Source organism: Lemur catta, chromosome 3 (genome assembly GCF_020740605.2).
Source record: "Lemur catta isolate mLemCat1 chromosome 3, mLemCat1.pri, whole genome shotgun sequence".
Taxonomy (NCBI): Eukaryota; Metazoa; Chordata; class Mammalia; order Primates; family Lemuridae; genus Lemur; species Lemur catta.
This window is the reverse complement of record NC_059130.1, coordinates 49,415,885-49,434,811: the sequence shown is the minus strand read 5'-3', so window position 1 is coordinate 49,434,811 and position 18,927 is coordinate 49,415,885. Positions and strand designations below refer to the sequence as shown.

The following is an 18,927-nucleotide window of genomic DNA, read 5'->3' as shown; positions in this document are numbered from 1 at the left end:
CTTTTCCTTAGGGAGCCCAGTGATTGATAGCCTAATCCAATGACTGTATTACAGCTGCCTCAACTAGGACTCTTTTCCTTATCATTAGCAGTTAGCCTATGGTTAAATTCACAGCTCACTGCTTGGTACAGCCCCTGAGATTTAAGGGTCTGGCCTTTAGAAAATATTTAACATAAAACTGAAATCTTGACATACTGAGAACTCAGTTCTCTGCAAGGCTTCCTTAATTAATCCAATGTACTGTACCATTGTTCTGTATGAGATGGTGACATAGTGAACTGTTTCTGAAGCTTACAGAGATGTGTAGTTCTAAATTAAACAACCACTGACGTGTACCTACACTGATTTTTTAGTACAGCAGATATGCATGAATCTGTGAATATTTAAATTCAGGCTCAAACAGTGACACAATACTCTCTAGTTTTACTTTCATAATAGAACATTTTTTGATTAATTTCAAGCTTGAAATCATTCTTTATGAAAAAACACACACAGAGGAAAGAAATTTAATAATTCATTACCACTGCTGCAAAGGTAAGTTTTCTTAATATGCTTGTCAGAGTCCTTTGGTTTACAAAGTCTATCAAATATTTTCTTAGGAACTGGAACAGACATTAATTTATTTTTCTAATTTTGAACAAAAGAAAAATATATATAAAATCCAGGTACCTAAGAATTCCTTAGCTCTTGAATACTATTTGATTCTATCATTTATCTGCAGGACAACAGTTATTTTAAAATACCTAAGGAAAGGATGTAGACCTTGATCTATGCTTTAAACCTTTGCCCTTGCTCCAGTCCGTCGATGAGCTGTAAGCGTCTATGAATATGGCAGCTGAGTCCCAGATGAAAAATTATGCATCTCATAAACTGCTATTCTGCTGAAATGTCAAGCCAAGGCAAGGCTGTACCTCAAACTCAGCACTTGGCATTTTCCTTCTGTCTGCTTTGTTGCCATGAAGCAAACATGAACAGTGAGGATTTGTGTAGGGCAGGTAGCAGGCGAGCTCACTGTCAAAAATCTATTATTAGGGCTCTGATCTCCCGCACAGACCAACGATGGCTAAACAGTGAGAAACTCAGGATTCAGGAAAGGCAATATAATGAAAAAGGGGATTCTTTGTTAATCTGTACATGAATACATTTAAATGAGCATTATTTAAATGAGAATATTTCTAATGGTGAGCCTCTCTCAACCAAAGTGATCATTTATAATGAAAATTATTATATAATTCTGCTTCTTTATTTGATATGCCTACTTTTGACTGTTCTGCAAATATAGTACACATATATTTGTATAACAAGGTCTTTAATGGTTTGATTAATTAAACTCGTGATAGGCTATGGATGTTTTACACATGTGAATATAGACCAGATTTATTACATTATCCTGTTACATACACAAAAAAAGAAAAGAGAAAAGTGAGTATAAAATGGAAGGTTCTCCTTTTAAATTATTCTCTTTGGCATGACTTATCACCATATTTTTAATTCATTTAAATTATATCTTTATTATCAGGTTATTTTAGATATTTCAATGTTAAAACCTAAGTTCTTATTGATACAGATAGTTAACAATAGAGAGCTTTAATTTTATGACAGATAGTAGGCGTGTTTTTCTAAAAGCATTTTATGCATCAATAATCATGTGATTGACATATAAAATCCAGTCCATTAAGGACTACTTTTTAATAAAAAACTACCAACACTGTATTTTATGATAGAATTGTAATGTGTAGTGTAAAAACTTACAGCAATCCTGCAAAATTTTCAGTTGCTTGAATGTGTAAATACAGTTATTTAAAGAAAAATGTAACTAAAACTTCTGAGTTTTTAATACATTTTATGTTTTGTCATCTTCCTGATTTTATACAAATATTCACTAATAAATGCAGCAAAATAAGTTTATGATTAGAGTGGATTACACTGGATTTGTATTTATGTAGTGCCCAGTAGCAGAGTGTATGCTGCTAATGGTTCCAACAATTTACATCTAAGTAACTATATTAAAAACAAACATAAACTATGCAATGTGGAATCAATGCTTAAAATCTTTAGAAAAACAAATTTTTCCAAACTATAGACTTTGTACTCACTTCCAGTCTCACACTGGCCCAGAGTTACAAATTACTAGCAAAATTACTAACCTGTACTTTCTTTTATATTGGTTTCTCCTATGTTGGTTTTGTAATAGAAACATCTTTAGGAATCTTGTAACCATAAGAGCTCAGTGTTCAGCATCTCATGTAGCTATATTTCAAATCATTCATTATTTACTTGTAGACTGTAAAAACATTCACGAGTGTACCACTATAATTTGATGATACATATACAATCATTTCTTAGATTCTTTAATAACTTATATGTGAGTAATAAATTTGGGCTAAAATAGAGAACAAATCTTGAAGACCTTCTTTGATGAATTATTCAGAAATAAATAATAAAGTTTATAAGTCTCAATGGTGAACAAAATGTTTCTTTTGCTTTAATTGAGTAAGTCGATACAAAATCAATAATTTCAAGAAAGCATCCAAAATTTGAAATTAAGAACCAAGAATTTTCTTTTCTTTGGTAAAATAGAACAAATTTGGCAAATAAAATAATTTCAAACAATGAGTTAATTTTTCAAGCTCATAGAAAATAAATTATAGTTAGCTTAAAGTGTCTATTATTATTTAAATTAAAGTGCCTTCTTCACTTTTCTCTACGTGTGTGAGTGTGTGTGTGTGTACAACACACAAAATATGTTAAGGATAATGAAATTAATCCCCCATTAATAAAACTCATTAAAAACACAAGAAACAACAAAAACTCCTTCAAACAAGTTTGCCAAAATGAAAGATGCTTGATTACTCTTTCTCCTGCTGCACCTGTAAATGAATAAAGGTTATCCTCCTGAAGTCTGCTTCCAGAAAGACATCTTTAGTTTATGCCATGCAGGACTGATTCTTAACCACCTCTGAAAGAATCTTACCCACAGGGAGGATTTCATGTGAAAATGTCACACCACAGCTGGATAACACCATTTATATAGGTGATAGTAATCACTGAGTCGGGGGCTATATTAAGATGCCCTTATTATTTGGTGATGAGGTCAGTAAAAAGGTCAACATTTGAAACTAAAACAAGAAAATGAAGAAACCAAAACTAGGAAAAATAATGAGTAATTCACACAAAAATGTAGTTTATAATTATGTCACTGATGAGATTAGTGTTCTCAAATCAAATAAAGAAAGTCTTTTTTTTTCTCCCCCCAAAACCAATAATCTACTCAACTGTGTGGTGATATACAAATTAACTGCTGTTTGATATAACAAAAGTTTTCTGTGTGGATTCTAGAAAAAGGAAAGTTAGTTGGTAATAACTTAGTGTTAAGTCTATGCTGTCCAAAGAAAGGTAGAGAATGATAATTCTTTAAAATCAATGATTTAGACAGAATACTTGTATGGTGGAGAGCTTAATCAGCCAACCTAATTTCATAAAAATATCCTTTATGAATATGAAACATATTTCCTTTGTTATTATTCTCACCATGAAATCACCTAATCTATAATTCAACATTTAATGGACCAATACCATGAGGCATTTCTCCTGTAATTGAAATTCAGGTTTACAAATCATTCTTTTATGAGTTTGGTAAATATGTGGGAGCCCTCCCAGATTTTAGTCACCTACAGATGAGTTAGAAAAATACAGTTTCTAAAATAGCAAAGCTGAGGATAAAACCTTGGGATGAGGTCCTAACTTCCCTTCTTAATATAACTTTTAAACTCCAGCAAATAGTAGTTATCTTTCTATAGGCTTAATGATTTATTTTATTTAACAAAGAGCTCTCCCTCTAAAACAGAGCTTTCACATTTTTTTAAGTTAACCACGGTAATAAAAAAATGCATTTTACATCATGACATATATATGTGCCTACTATGAGCATAATTGAAAAATAAGTTTGACCAAACAATCCTTGTCCCAACTATTTGCAAAGCATTCTGACATTTCTTATTCCATTTCATTTTTTAAAGAATATTGATTACAGGCCGGGCGCAGTGGCGCACGCCTGTAATCCTAGCACTCTGGGAGGCCGAGGCGGGTGGATCACTCGAGGTCAGGAGTTCGAGACCAGCCTGAGCGAGACCCCGTCTCTACTAAAAATAGAAAGAAATTATCTGGCCAACTAAAATATATATAGAAAAAAAATTAGCCGGGCATGGTGGCTCATGCCTGTAGTCCCAGCTACTCGGGAGGCTGAGGCAGGAGGATCGCTTAAGCCCAGGAGTTTGAGGTTGCTGTGAGCTAGGCTGACACCACGGCACTCACTCTAGCCCACGCAACAAAGTGAGACTTTGTCTCAAAAAAAAAAAAAAAGAAAGAAAGAATATTGATTACAGTTCATTAAACCTGATTTCATAGTATACTTGTGAGTTGGGAACCAACATTTGAAAAATATTATTCTAGAATCAAGACTAATTATATTTGAAATAATTCAACTGACATTCCTTAGCTGAGACCCTATCTGCCCAACGTAAGTCACTGTCCCTTATTAGCTAATGCATTTTAAGATATGAACATTACTGAAATGTGACCACTTTTCTATAGCCAGCATACTGCCCCAGGTGCGTCACTATTTCCCCCTTTAAACAAAACATAACCTTCATTTCAAATAGAAATCTTATTCTCAGAAAATATAACAAAAAGTGAATAAACAGAGAGTATATTGCAAAGGAAAAATATCCTTCCCTGGCCATTGAAAGTATGTGCTATATTTCAGGTGGCTATCCAAAATTGAACTCTATTTAGTTTTCACTTAAAAAAAATCTGTGATTCATGCAGCTTTTCTAAAAGTCGACATTCCAATGCTCTGAGAGAACACTTGGGAAGATATTAGCACTATGCTGCGATAATTTTTTTTAATCTTGTAAAAATATCTAGCATATTTTGTGTAATTTTCAATGCTGAAGCAGCATTTGAAGTCCTGTCAGCCATATTTGATAAAACTCTCCTAAAATTTGAAGCCATTATTATTTAACATAATTTTGCTAGGCTAGGTTTTGCTATAACTCATTCTGAAAGTACTTTGTTATAGAACTTGCTTCTATCCTAAAATATATTATCATTGCCTATTTAAACTGCTTTTCAGATTCTATTACCGTTAAACTAAAGCAAGCGTTGCTTTAAAGGAGGAAACCTATTTTAATTTTGTCAATATGGAGAAAGGCTATTTTCAAAACAGATTGTATAATGTGAAGAAACTTAATATAGAACCTATTAGAAATGAAGTACAAGCCCTTAAAAATGTTAGGGACTTTGTGTTGTTTAAAATGAAAGCTCCACCCAGGCTTAGCTGAGCTTATAGCTCAAGTGAATACTGATATATGAATTTATAAATCTTAGAAATAGAGTTTTATGGAAATGCTAACAGGCCCTGAGGTATGGCCAAACTTGTTTTCAGGTACTGCTATAATTTCCAGTGTGTGTATGCTTAAAGACTGAAACACAAAAGACTTTTTCTAATGCTGTAATTTTGTAGTTTTATTAGACTGAGTTATAGTATGGGAGAATATTCAGAAATTGCAGCTTAAATGAGAAAACGTGAATGATGTTACTTATATAAAATACTACTGCAATAGTTCTTTTATTAATTTTTAATGTTCAGCACCCTCTGTGACCTCCTTTATTCTCTTGCTGTCAACATGGCAGGCTAGAAAATTGAAATGGGCTGACAGAAAACATAGTGCACGTTACAACTCAACTCTGGAGTCTCTTGACTCTTTTTCTGTGGCACATGCTAACGTGGTCCATGCTATTCTGCATTACAATAATATTTAAGACCCTGTTTGATAGCTCCTGATAAAAGCAAGCTGCATCTGGAGGCTGAGCAGGTGCTCTTTGTCAGCCTTCCTCTTTCTGACACTGTGGGAATGGCATTCAATTAAAGGCAGAGTATAACCTTTCATCATTGTTGTTGATCATGGCACATAGACACACTTCATACTCTCAAAACAGAATATCTCAGCATGGACAGAGCTTTGTTTGTTTCTGTCCAGCCTCTTCCAAAAGCACATTTTGGTCTGATTCAGCAATGCTTTTCTGGAACAGTGGGACACTGCTATTTTATATATATTTACCACTTTCTCTGTCACCAAGGAGACTAATCCCCATACCAGCAATGTCAAGAAGCTCATAGCATTGTCTTTGCAAGACCAAGTTCATGTTGTCACAGCCACAGAGTACACAGGGCAATGATATGGGACAGGACCTTGGCATTAAAACTTCCCTTTCTTTTTTAAATGCAAGTGTTCGATGATGAGAAAGAGCAGGCAACGGTGTGAGGGCTGCAAATGTCATGTCAGCTGAAGCTTAATTCAATGGGTTAGTGGTTTGTTTGGGACAGTTGTGAAAGCAAAGTTTTTTGAATAAGGCAGATTTTAAGATTCTAGACGGAGTGGAAATTAATCCAGACTATGAAAAAGATATTATAATTGGAGTATTTTTCTTCTGGAGGGCCCTGGTATTAGCCTTTACTAACAAATGGCAAAAATCGTGATAATGGGAAATCCTGAGGAAAGCACAGACCATGATAGAATAGGATTTGTGCAGGACCCTGTCTCAGTATTCTCTCATCTTGTGCTAACAGTCACTCGAGCCTTCACATTTAATCTGTTCTGTCTGTCATAACTATTAGGAATAGTGACCAGCCATGAGTTATAAGACTTGGGATCATACAAGATGTGAAACTTTTGCTTGCAACATGACCTCCTGTTTTTTCAGTAACCTTCAAAGAAATATAATGCAAAGAGTAACACCTACCAGACACTCCTCCATATGTGGTCCGCTTTCCAATACCCACTGCTGGCCAGGGCGTGGCATCAGATTTTAATCCCATCAGACCTGAGACAGTGTTGGTGGCTGTAACACCATCTGCACCACCTGTGAAAAACACAACATTTCCCTGCAGTTCTTAAAGACACGATGGTTAAAACCCCCACTCAAATCCCTATGACCCAGGAAAATACACACTCAGGTTTCTCTTGAGAACATTTCCTTCACAATTATTTAACTTCACAATTATTTATTCATAATTATTTAACTCCTACAAATATGCTTAAAATTCTAGACATTAAAAAGGTTTCCATTACCATGACTTCATTTTCTCAATTATTATACAGACTTGTTGATGCCAAATGTATTGTATTCAGTGTTATTTTTCAAGTAATTTACAATATCTTTGCAAGTCAAGGTGTAATTTCCCTGGGATGGAACACAAGCACATATGATTTATAAAGTCATGAATTGACTGAATGATTTATGTATTCAACAGATATTTATTGGTCATGTGTTTAAGGCAGTGTGCTAGGCCCTATCAAACACAAAGGGAACTCGTTAGAAATTTCACATTGTAGAAGTCGATATTTCTTTTTTTTTTTTTCTTTACTTTGTTAGAAGTCCAAATGCTATCGCTGAATTGTTACATTATTAAGTCATTTATTTTGGAGAGGTTTGGTGTGACTGTGGTTTTAACTCATAATTCTTTGTGCATGAAACAAGTGTTTATTAGGAAAAATTATAAATGATCTTGAGTTCCTAGATCAAAGTTTGGGTCCATTTACTAGCTTGAATAAAGGTTATAACTTTACTGTATTTGTGAGATCAAATGCTTAATTTAATGCTTTGAAAATCAAAACCAAAAATATACACGTTTGTGAGAAAAGACATGCTTTAGTATGGCTACATAGTTCTGGCCAATATTTACAAAACTGGGCAACTGATGCAAGTCTAGTTCTTACCTTCCTTTGCAGCTCTTGCGATGTTCACAATATCAGTGACATTTGGGGTCAACTTGGCAAAAAATGGAATCTTAACAGCTTGCCTAACCCAGCGACAGATGTTCCGCACCAGCTCTGGATCCTGTTCAAATAGGTCAGTTAAATATAGAACATAATTAAAGAATTGTGATCAAAATGTGTACCGGAACAACAGCAAAGCTGGAGATGTGCAAGACAAATCCAACTTGACAATGAGCTACATGATATATTTCTCAAATTCCTCCTCAGTATTACACCTAGACTCATTAAGGAACTAAGGTTAACATACTTCAAGTGAACTGCAAATTCATCACATAAAGGTTAAATTCCTCAAGGGAGCCTTTGGAAAATAAAATTACAAAGAACCAAATGGAAGAAAGTGTTTCCCACTTTCAGTTAAATAATATCAGGAATGAAACATAAACTTTTGGTGGTAAGTATAGGAAACATTACAGAATTTCTAGATCTCATTGGTTTAAGCAAAAACAACAACAACAACAAAAAAATGCTGACTCCTAGGTGAATGATAGTAAATCTAAAGCCTGTTGTTTTCATTATTAGAAGATTTAGTCTTGTTGAAGTGTACTCAGAAGAAAATCTATCTGTGACTTCAATATAAATGTGATATTACTATATGCTAATACAGAATAATTCAACCTTGGGTTATACATGAGCTGATCAGTAACTTTAACTTACTTTTGTGAATGTTACTAAGATCTGTGCAGAATTTTTCAACACTCATGTACTTGAAAGCATTGATCAAAATGACAAAAATGAAATAAAATATCAAATGCTCATTTTTAAAAGCAAGTAATAGATGTTTTCCTGTGCCTGTTTCCTGTGATTTCTCAGGGTTTTATTTTTTTATGGGGCAAGTATCATTTAGAGGGAAAATACTTATCCTTTCCATTGAAACAATTTACCTATAGTAGTGTTCTTTGATTTCAACACATACAGTAGTCCTTTTTTCCATTACTTTTAGTGCAAAATTTATTCTGACAGGTACTGATAATGTGCTTTGATAAATTACTTTAAAATATGCAATAGCAATTCGTTATTGAACTTGGTAATATTATCTTAGCAAGTTAAAATGCTTTTTGAATAAAAGAAAAACCAGAAAAACCCAGAAAAATATTGGCATATATTTAAACTATGAAATAGTAGGCAAGCATATCATCTGTAATTAATATTTTTATAGGTAAGAAAGTTGCTCTTTGCATTTTAACCTTTCGAATTCTTTTAAGATGAGATTTCTAATGTTATAACCTTTAGAAAGAACCTTTTCACTTAGGCTTAATGTGTCTTGATCCATCATCCTGTATTACTCTAAAAGTTATGCGTTTTTGTGCTACGATACTGCAATGAGGTAATTTCTATTGATTGTTATCATCTCTGTTCAGCAAAACTTAATACTTTGAACCAGAAATCTTTGGCTTGACTTGTTCTCTTTTCAGAACAGTAATTTCTTCATTAAACATAAATATTAAAAAAGTACTATATGGAATGCTCTACAGGGCATACTGTGCATTATGAATAGTAAAATCTGGAGACTTAGCTGTACAAATTCTAACTCATGAAAATGGAGATCTGCCCCTGCCCATGCAATGTTCATGAAATATTTATAACTGCTGCATTGGTATTATGAAGGCAGTTGCATCTTTGTGACTTTCATTTCTAAGTTATGAATTTCCATGGGACTTAGCCTAGAAATGACAGTAACTCTAGATGATATGAATTGCATGCCCTTTGTGAAAGCTCTCTTTAAGGTAGAATTTGACAATAATTTAAAGAACACTTGAATTGCATAATACATGGAAGGTAGCCTGATAAGAATTACTCAAACACGTTTAAAATATTTTTTGGTTCCAGTAGAGTAAACACTAATAATCTGATGTAGGCTTCTAAGTGGCTTTCAATACTATTGACCATCATGTCATTATAATTTACTTTGAACATTTGTTGAACTTTTTTTCTGATTTTCAGTAATTGACTACTTGAAATGAATGCCTCTTACCCGTTGTTTAACAATTTGGAATTTGTTCAAAGTTTTTCAGTTTCTTAAAAATATAGGGTCCCTTGGTTACTGCTATTTACTTCAGTCATCTGTCTTTATTTTGAGCTACCATAATTTGACCCTGCTAATATTTAGTTCCATAAATAAGCTTGATGGTGTTTGGATATGTTTTCTCATCTTCATAGTCAGCCAAGCCAGCTGATGACTAATCATTATAGCCAGCTGAGACTCAATTTGATTACCTGAGAATTTTAAAAACTATTTCTGACCAACATTATTGTGACCAACATTAATGACTGTTCTGTAAATTGCAGTTTTGTTTGACAGATATAATGGAGATATTATAATACAACTAGAAATGTGGTGAAGCCAATAACATGATAAAATGAATCTGTATATAGTATTTTGAGGAATTAAAGTATAGACTATAACTATTCACACTTTTCCTGGTTTCTTCATACTTTTGATATGAACATTAAAGATCTTAAAGCAATTAGTAATGTTTCTGCATCTTGACCTTCTCATTTTTTAGTGGTAGTATCAGATAGTTTTGCCTTTTGTAACAAGCCAGTTTACAGAGTCTTATTGAACTGCGTACATTTTAGACAATTTCTAATTCTTCTCAAAATCTTCAGGATAAAAATTTAGAAAGGTACTATTATCTCTCAGACAAATTGAGGCTTTAATATTATCAATACCAGCAAAAGGCAAGTAATACGAAACAATTCTGGACTGTTCTATTTCCAGGCACTCAAAAAATATTTGTTGTGTTAATGAATGAAGAATGAATGAAACTCAGCACATTTTCAATTATTTCTTTATATATACGTCAAAATATAAGACTATGTCTAGGTTTAATTAAAATATAAGACTATGTCTAGATATAGCTGGGCATGGTGACTTGTGCCTGTAATTCTAACTACTTGGGAGGCTGAAGTGGGAGGAACACTTGAGCTAAGGAGTTCAAGATCAACTTGGGCAATATAAAGAGACTCTTGTCTCAAAAAAAAAAAGATATATTTTATGATAGATAATGTCTAAAAGCATGAAACAAAACCTAAGAAGGCTCTTTTACAAACCTAGGATAATCTGTGAAAAAATGATAGACAATTATGCAAAATGGAATACCTTAACAAGTCTTTTAAAATGTCTAATACACAAAAAGTCTATCTGGATCAACAAATTTTTACTGGCGCTTTCTCTCCCACATGCGTGTGTGTAGTTGAATACCTGATAAAAACAGGTTACAGACAAATTTGGCCTATTGGAAAATTTTTGATGAGGCATATCCCAGTGTCTGCCTGCAATTAATATTTTCTGGAATAGATTTCTATGAAAACCAAACAACAGTGACAACAGCAAAAACCAGAGAATGCAGTGCTGAGTAGATTGACTGCTGCAGTAGTTTTCATTGCGCAAAAATCATTGTTTTTAAAGTTTACTTTCTTATCTGAGTCATAAGATAACAATTTTTAACTCTAGTAACTAGCATCTTTCTAGTTACACATTAGAGTTCTATAAATGATCCACCCTGCTGCTTTTCAGGTCCTGAAGATGATCTCTCCATTGTAGCGCAGGCATTTCCACCAATTACTTAGGGCAGCAAATCTCACTGTTTTCGTGTCCTCTACAAAGGACACTACACAATGAGATTGTGAGAATTTCTTGATAAGCTAAATTGCAAGTGAAATTTTGACTTGAAGAAACATTCTTTCCAATTTACCTGATAATTTTCACTCTGTACAATTCTTTTCAAAGTGGCTTTCTTAGACTAAGCTGGCATTTCACTGAATCCACTGAAAAATTTTCCCAGTTATAGAATGTTTTCCACTACGGAACTCTTAAGTCTTAATTCACATGACATGCCAAGAGGCGGACAGAATTTTTATTATGTCTTCTTTTCTGATGGAGAGAAGATCAATCTGAGCACCAATTTCACCTTCTTAATTTTCTTTCCCATTATCATGTCCTAAACCATCATCTTCTTTAGCAAAACTGCTCCCTAAAGTGAAATTCAGCCATCAATTGTAAACTAAAACTATAAAAGGTTTCTATTTCATTTATACCCAAAACACTAGATGTAGCAGCAAATAACAGGAAAAAGTGATGTATTTATCCTTCTATGTCAATAAACTAGGACAGGCAGTCAACTACTTCAGGTATAATTATTAGTGAATGCAAAGGATGTGTGTGTAATGGAGATATTTTAAATTAACTTATGTGTTGGTATGTGTCCTTTTTGCATCTGTTTTCCTGCTTAAGAATTGTAATGATGGTACAACCACTTTAGAAAATAGTTGAGCAGTTACCAATCAACCCAGAAATTCCACTCTTAATTATATATCCAAAAGATATGAAAACATATTTCTACACAAAGACTTATACTAGAATGTATAGAGGAACTTTTTCAAAATAGGCCCAAATTGGAAATAATCACAATATGAATCCGTATGTGAATGAATAAACAAACTGTTGCATATCCACAGAATGAAACACTATTCAGCAATAAAAAGAAACAAACTAGTAAATCATGACAAAACTTGTAATTAATAAAAAAAATTATGCTGAGTTAAAGATGCACAGGAAAGATTATACGCTATATGAGGACACTTACTGAAATTTTACAAAAGGAGAAACTACAAGTATACAAATCAGAGCAGTGGTTGCTGGGACTGAGGATTGGGATTAGGGGAAGAATTAAGTGGGAAGAGCTATAAGGAAATTTTTGAAGGTAATGGAAAAATATTCCACATGTTAATTGTGGTGTACTCAAGTGTGGACATTTGCCAAAATACATCAAACTCTACATTTAAATGTGTTCATTCTAATGTAGGTAAATTATGCTGCCATAAATTTCATTTAAAAATTTAAAAATAATTCTAAGGGTACTCTAATATAAATGGAAAAATGAAAGCCAGTGCCATTCTGAGCAATGTAGGTTCAATTCTTAATATTTATGGACCACTAGGCATTGCAATTGTTCTGTGCTGGACACTAAGGTGAATGAAACAAGGAAGTCAGGGTCTACTAGGAAATACAGCACAGGCACATAATAAGATGCACATTGGATGTTAAGTGTCAAAAAAGAGATCCCGGTAATGCTCTATCTTTTCAGACTATTTCAGAACACACAGCACAGACTTAGTACATAGAAGACATTCAATAAATATTGTTGAATTGATAGAACTTACACTGCAAAATTTGCCACTGACTTTCTTATTTCTATTTACTTGGAAGAAAATTGGGAGTATAAAATTACTGGGTCCAGGATAACGTAATAAACAACCATTTGCATTATGTTAGACAATAGAGTTTTAAAGATGTGTAATATACTATCCCTATCCTTAAAAAACAAAAACCAAAATTTTTTTCCATATAATGAATATATGATATGACTATAAAAGCTTTAAGTGCATACACATGGAATATGTGTGTATGTGTGTGTATACATATACATATATACAATACACAAAATTTTTTGGTACGTCCTGGTGCCGTAAGTATAAGATGACACAGACCCACTTGCGTGTTCTGCCCTTCCCAGGTACACACAGCCTTCTCCATTTTGTCTCTCACTTCAGGCCTTTTTTAATTTCCCTCTCTCTACCCAGATCACCCTTCATATTTTGCCTCTTGAGTAAACCCCCTCAAAGCAGCCCTGACTGATGAATCATCCCATCCTACCTCAGCCCAGGATGGATTAGTAAATGACTGGCTCTCCAGTGCTTCCATAATTTTTCTTTATTACTACATTTATCACAGTGTTTTATAATCATCTTCTCTGTCTTTTAATCAATTTCTTTCTACTAGACTATTGGTCTTTTAGGGGATGTATTTTACTTTTATACTGATCCCCTAGCATAGAGCCTGAGATATGAAAGACACCCAATAAATATCGTACTGAATGAGAGACTGAAGAATTCCTAATTGTGTGCCAGCTTTCCACAATGAGCCACAAAACATTTGCCTCTCCACTTCCATGGAGCCAAAATAAGCTAGAGAAACAGGATATTGGTAGTTCTTGCATTGCTACTGGTGGAGGTTGGCAACAGTCTTGATGCTTCCCATGAGCAAGCTGAAGTGCTTGGAGGAGACTGAACCCTACTATGGCCTACAAGTCCATGAAAACCTCCGAGGGCCCAGGCTAACTGTGACCCTTTCTGTCTGAATCTTTAAGATATTGAAGGTTTCTTCAGAGTTTGCCCTTTGGCTAATCACACCTGGAAGTCTACTGTCTCACCTGGCCATGGTAATGAAGTTGGAGATGTACCTGCCCATCAAAAAGGCCAACGAACACCTTCTGCCCACAGTTCCATGAGCTATTCTCTATGAGTGTCTAGGGGGACTGTTCCTACAGCACTATTGCTATCTTATTTTGTAAATACTTTGAAAGAGAGAGGCGACTCTGCAATGTAAGGGGTTAACTCTTTGAATTGTTGAGAAATCATATAACCTTTCAGAACTGATGAATAGATATGCTAAGGTAGCTAAGTTCTGAAAAGGTCTTAGAGAACAGCAGACAGACATGCAGTACTCAGATACCTGCTTGAGGAAGACTCTGGCCCAGATGCAAGAGTGTGGTGAGTTGACTTTCCCTAACTCTCACTCGTTCAGGTCTTCCTCAACTTCTGATCTGGAGCCCTCTCAGGGAAATCCCAAGCCAATGACAGCAAAACTCTCATACAAGGGTCTAGCCATTTCTGTCCAATCCAGGACTCTTCTAACAGTCAATCTTTGCCCTGAAGCTCTACATTGGGCTGGTGAAGATTTTCCTTATATCTTTATCAGGTCTGATGGCTCCCCTTGCCCAATTCTGCTTCCTTCCTTTTCATTTTACAGTCATTACTCACTAATAAATCTTTCACCATCCTAACTCCATCCCTGTGTCTGATTCCCAGAGGACTCAGATAACACAACAGTTTCCTACTTATTTGAGAAATGCTCCCTATGAAAGGATGAGGCTTTATTCTAAGAAAGTCAAAGAAGAAAAAGAAACTTACCCAAGTGATTCCAGGATATCTCACTGAGAGGAACTCAAGAAAGCTAAGCTGAATTCAAATGAATCTCTCAAATTTCTTCTGAATTCTACTTCTACCTTTGGCTTTATAGAACAAGGTCTCCTGGAAGGTCCTGAAAAGCCACGCCTTGCTGGTAGCTTACCCAGCAGTAGCCAATATATTCCCAGTGGAAAGAGAAAGCCCAATACCAAGAAGCAGGACAATTTTTCTCCTAGAAAAAGATCTTTTAGGGACATGGTAGGAGACAATAATTGGGTGTCCTATACCTGGAGACAACTCAGAGACATCCTTGGAGAGTTTGGAAACCTGCTTGAGCTTTTGATTCAGAACTTGCTGGAAGAATCACTACTATAATATGGGACACTGGAAGTGACTGTATAGAAGTCCATGGATAAAGGAGATGATACCTTTATGCCTGAAAGCCAGGACTAGGCATCAAAGGAAGATAGCCAAGGGAATCAGTGTATTTGCTAATCCTCACCCTGATCCTTTGCTTCTTGCTGGTACAGTCAATAACAATCTCTTAATAACATCATGGGGAGGTCACCTGAAACTTTTTCAGGTGTATTGAGCCTCCAGTGCCCTCTGTTCTGATTTGTACTCCACTCTAATGTCGGATTTTGCTTTCATAATCCATTTTGTTTGCCCAAGTTCTAGTTCTGCCTTTCCCCTTAACTTCCAAATCTAATGTTCCCACTACCTGTGTTTCCCATTTCTGGATCGAATTTGTTCCCTTCTTTCAGGATTAGATCCCTCTGAGTCATGATGCCCACCTGAGCTGACCTGCACTTGCCCTCCTTGCACCTGTACTTGATTCATGACTTGTCACTTATGGGCAGCCATTCCTTATTGCCTTACAATGGTTTTCCTTTGCCTCTGCTGGATATTTCCATGTCTATTTCCCTTGTTTTAGCTTTATTCCAAAATCAAGATTGACACGGGCTCCATATGTCTATCTTCATAGGAAAACAAAAGCCCTTTGAGAACCATACATTGGCCATAGTTCACAGGCATTAAGATACTTCAAAATCCTCTACATTAAGACATTTCAGAAAATAACTTATTCTTTCTCTGCATCCTTTTTATTGAGCTGAAAAATGACCTTGGACTTTCCTTATATGTGGGATATTATTTATCTGTGAATTAAAATGCTAGTATTATCTGCCATAGAAAAAGGGTGCTTTGTATACTTTGCTTGTTAATGAGTGTATGCAATATCACCTGGAAGATTTTAATATATGGAAAAACAGGCTATGCACATATTTTCCTGATACTACCAGTAGATATTCAAAATTGTGAACCAGTTGAGCCAAACTGAACTAATTTTTGCTTATAACACACTAATTTTTGCTTATAACACACTAAAAAGACTTCAGTGAGTTATGAACTGCAGGCAGTTGCTTGTCCCACTATTTATGGATTCATTTTGGATAAGGGTGAGTATCAAAGTGTATAATAAGGAGTTCTCATTCTATGCGGACTTCAGGCAGCTTGGCATTTGTTTTCCTAATGAAAAGCATTAGTGTAAACAGTGTAACAATTGATATTTTATACATCTGTTGGTTTATTCACTTAGCTTATGTTTTCCAGCACTAGAGTTAGAAAACAACCACAAGCACAAAAGCTCAGTATCTTTATAATCCCATATTGGTGTGAATGATTAACTAACACAGAGAGGAGGCTAGTGTAAAGTCGCATTCTGCCCTGGAGAACCCTCTATGTGGATACGTTTAGGATGAAGAGAGTCTAGGGAAGTCATGCTTCTGTCCTGGGAACTTTATGAAATCCAAGCAAGAAGGAATTACTGCTGAGACAATTTTAAATAATGTAACAGAGAAAAGCTCAATCCCTTGGAAATGAATGGTTTCAGCTAAGAAGAACTCATCCATAACAAGTTGGTACAGTTCCTTAAGGAATTTCTTTCTACTGCTGCTTTAAGAGCTGGAAAGAATTATCTAGCCCTTTTTTGTTTGTTTGTTTTTTTGTTGTGTCACATCTGTGGACTAATTTCCCTCCTTGAGCTGAAAGGGATTTAGAAATACTAAACGTGGGTGACTTTGTTAAATAGTCTTTGTGTGAAAATATGGGATGGGGGAGACTTTAAACATGACTTTTTTTAATTGTGATATTCACAAACTCAACATAAAATTCATGGATACTAGATTTTACTTAAAATTTTGAGCAATCTTAAACCTAACAATCCTTATCAATTTATTTATTTACACTCATGTGGTGGTTTATAAGCATCTAATCATAAGATTTGTATGTGTGTATGTAAAAAGGGAGTTCTCTATTTTAGTGTTTTGGGTGCCAAGGAATGGACACATAGTGCAGTTACCCCATTGTTGGGGGTTTCTTAAAAGTGTACATAGAGTATACAACCTCTTTTCTATATTGCCTTTTTGATTCTCCAATTCAAATTTGTACAATCTACTATAGAATCTATGATTCAAAATCAAACCCACAGAGGAGACAATTCAATACAAACATTTTAGTTCTATTTTGGATGCCTGACATTTCACCTCCCTTCCTATTTTGTGAGGCATTCCCATCCTATGAAGTATTGGTAGGACAGAAACTATTCCTATTTTGTAAACCACTGAAGAGAGAGTTTTCCTTTTTCTACTCTCTGGCAACCTAGAAACAAGTACATGATCTAGGATTGAAGCTCCAGGCAAAAATTTTAATTTCATAATCAGAAACGTGTTTAGAGTTTACTTGTGGTGGTGTGTGGTGCAATGTCTCCTGACAGTATTCAACAACGACAGTAGTGGTAGAGGTTGTATGTTAGCTGGACAATTCTTGGTGCCCATTCACTGGGCCCCTTTAGTTCCTGCCTATTTTCTAAGCCTGCTGTTCCTGACTTCTCTGATTCTGTAAGACATCTTGTATCCTGCCAATAAATCTCCTTTTTGCTTCTGACAGCCAGAGTCAGTTTCTGTTGCTTGAAATTAAGAGTGTTAATTGATACCAGCAGTTAGCCACTATCCGGTATGGAGTGGCATTATGGCCTGAGTTATGGCACCACACTCCCTGACAGGCTGCTGACCTCATTTTACTTAGTCTACAGGTGGTCACTTTTTGCTCAGGAGATAATATCCTGTCCATTGAATTGTGGTCAAGGTAGCCAGGACACTCAGCTGTGTGCCAAATACTGCATCTGGCTACTTACATTTAGAAAGGAGCTATGGGCCTGGCAAACCCTTAGCTTCGTGGACTGTACAAGGTCTGTCTGGAAAATATCCAGCCATTGTTAATATAATGAGAAGAACAGTTTGTGCAACATTGATGTAACCTGGCAGCCAAGGAGAATGGACTGGAATGTACATGCATGAACAACAATGACCTCACTGTACTAGTCAGTGGGGCACTAGATGCCATTGAGTGAGCATGTGTACTGTGTGGCCATCACATTCAAAATGACTGAATGAGTAGAGCAATCAAACACCATCAAATTTTGTGTTAAGCTTGAACATCCCTTTGCAGAAACTATTCAGATGATTCAAAAGGCTTTTAGGGATGATGCAATGAGTGCATTGCAAATAAAAGTGTAGCACAAATGCTTAAAAGATGGTGGAGAATTGTTGAGAGTGATCCACATTCTGGAAGACCTGCAACAAGCAGAACACCTGAGAATGTTGAACGTGTGTGGTTAGGTTAAGAGACACCGAGAGAACTGTGTGAGGTGCCTACTTTGAAGGGTACTGAGACATCACTGTCCTATGCACAATGTTTCTTGTATTTTGTTTCTTCTTCAATAAATGTCTCTATTTTTCATATTGCATGGCTGGATACTTTCTGGACAGACCTGTACAGTGACAAAGCGACAGCTTTTATTTTAGCAACTAATAATTAACTTGAAACTTTCCTCAAAATGTGGGAATTAGAAAAGAGTAAGGTATCAACTTTGTCCTCAAAGAACTTACAATCAAGTTATAATCACTTAAAGCACTAAAAATTTATCAGAGTCAATAGAATATATAATTGGCCTTTGTAATTACAGTATGTCTCTATTTCTGTATACATCATTTAGCATTTGAATATGTCATAATGAGCAATCCCTCATATAATTTAAAACACCCTTGCTGAAAGAAGT

At 35.1% G+C, this 18,927-nt stretch overlaps 1 protein-coding gene across 1 annotated transcript in view; it reads right to left on the bottom strand.

Moving 5' to 3' along the window:
- The window catches only part of DPYD (dihydropyrimidine dehydrogenase), a 797,518-nt gene that overhangs the window by 211,383 nt on the left and 567,208 nt on the right, over window positions 1-18,927 (bottom strand). The window contains exons 17-18 of the mRNA XM_045547470.1: window positions 7,782-7,902; window positions 6,805-6,924 (exon numbers count right to left, since the gene is read on the bottom strand). Of these exons, the coding sequence (XP_045403426.1) occupies window positions 6,805-6,924; window positions 7,782-7,902 (241 nt within the window). The remainder of the gene's footprint in view (window positions 1-6,804; window positions 6,925-7,781; window positions 7,903-18,927) is intronic.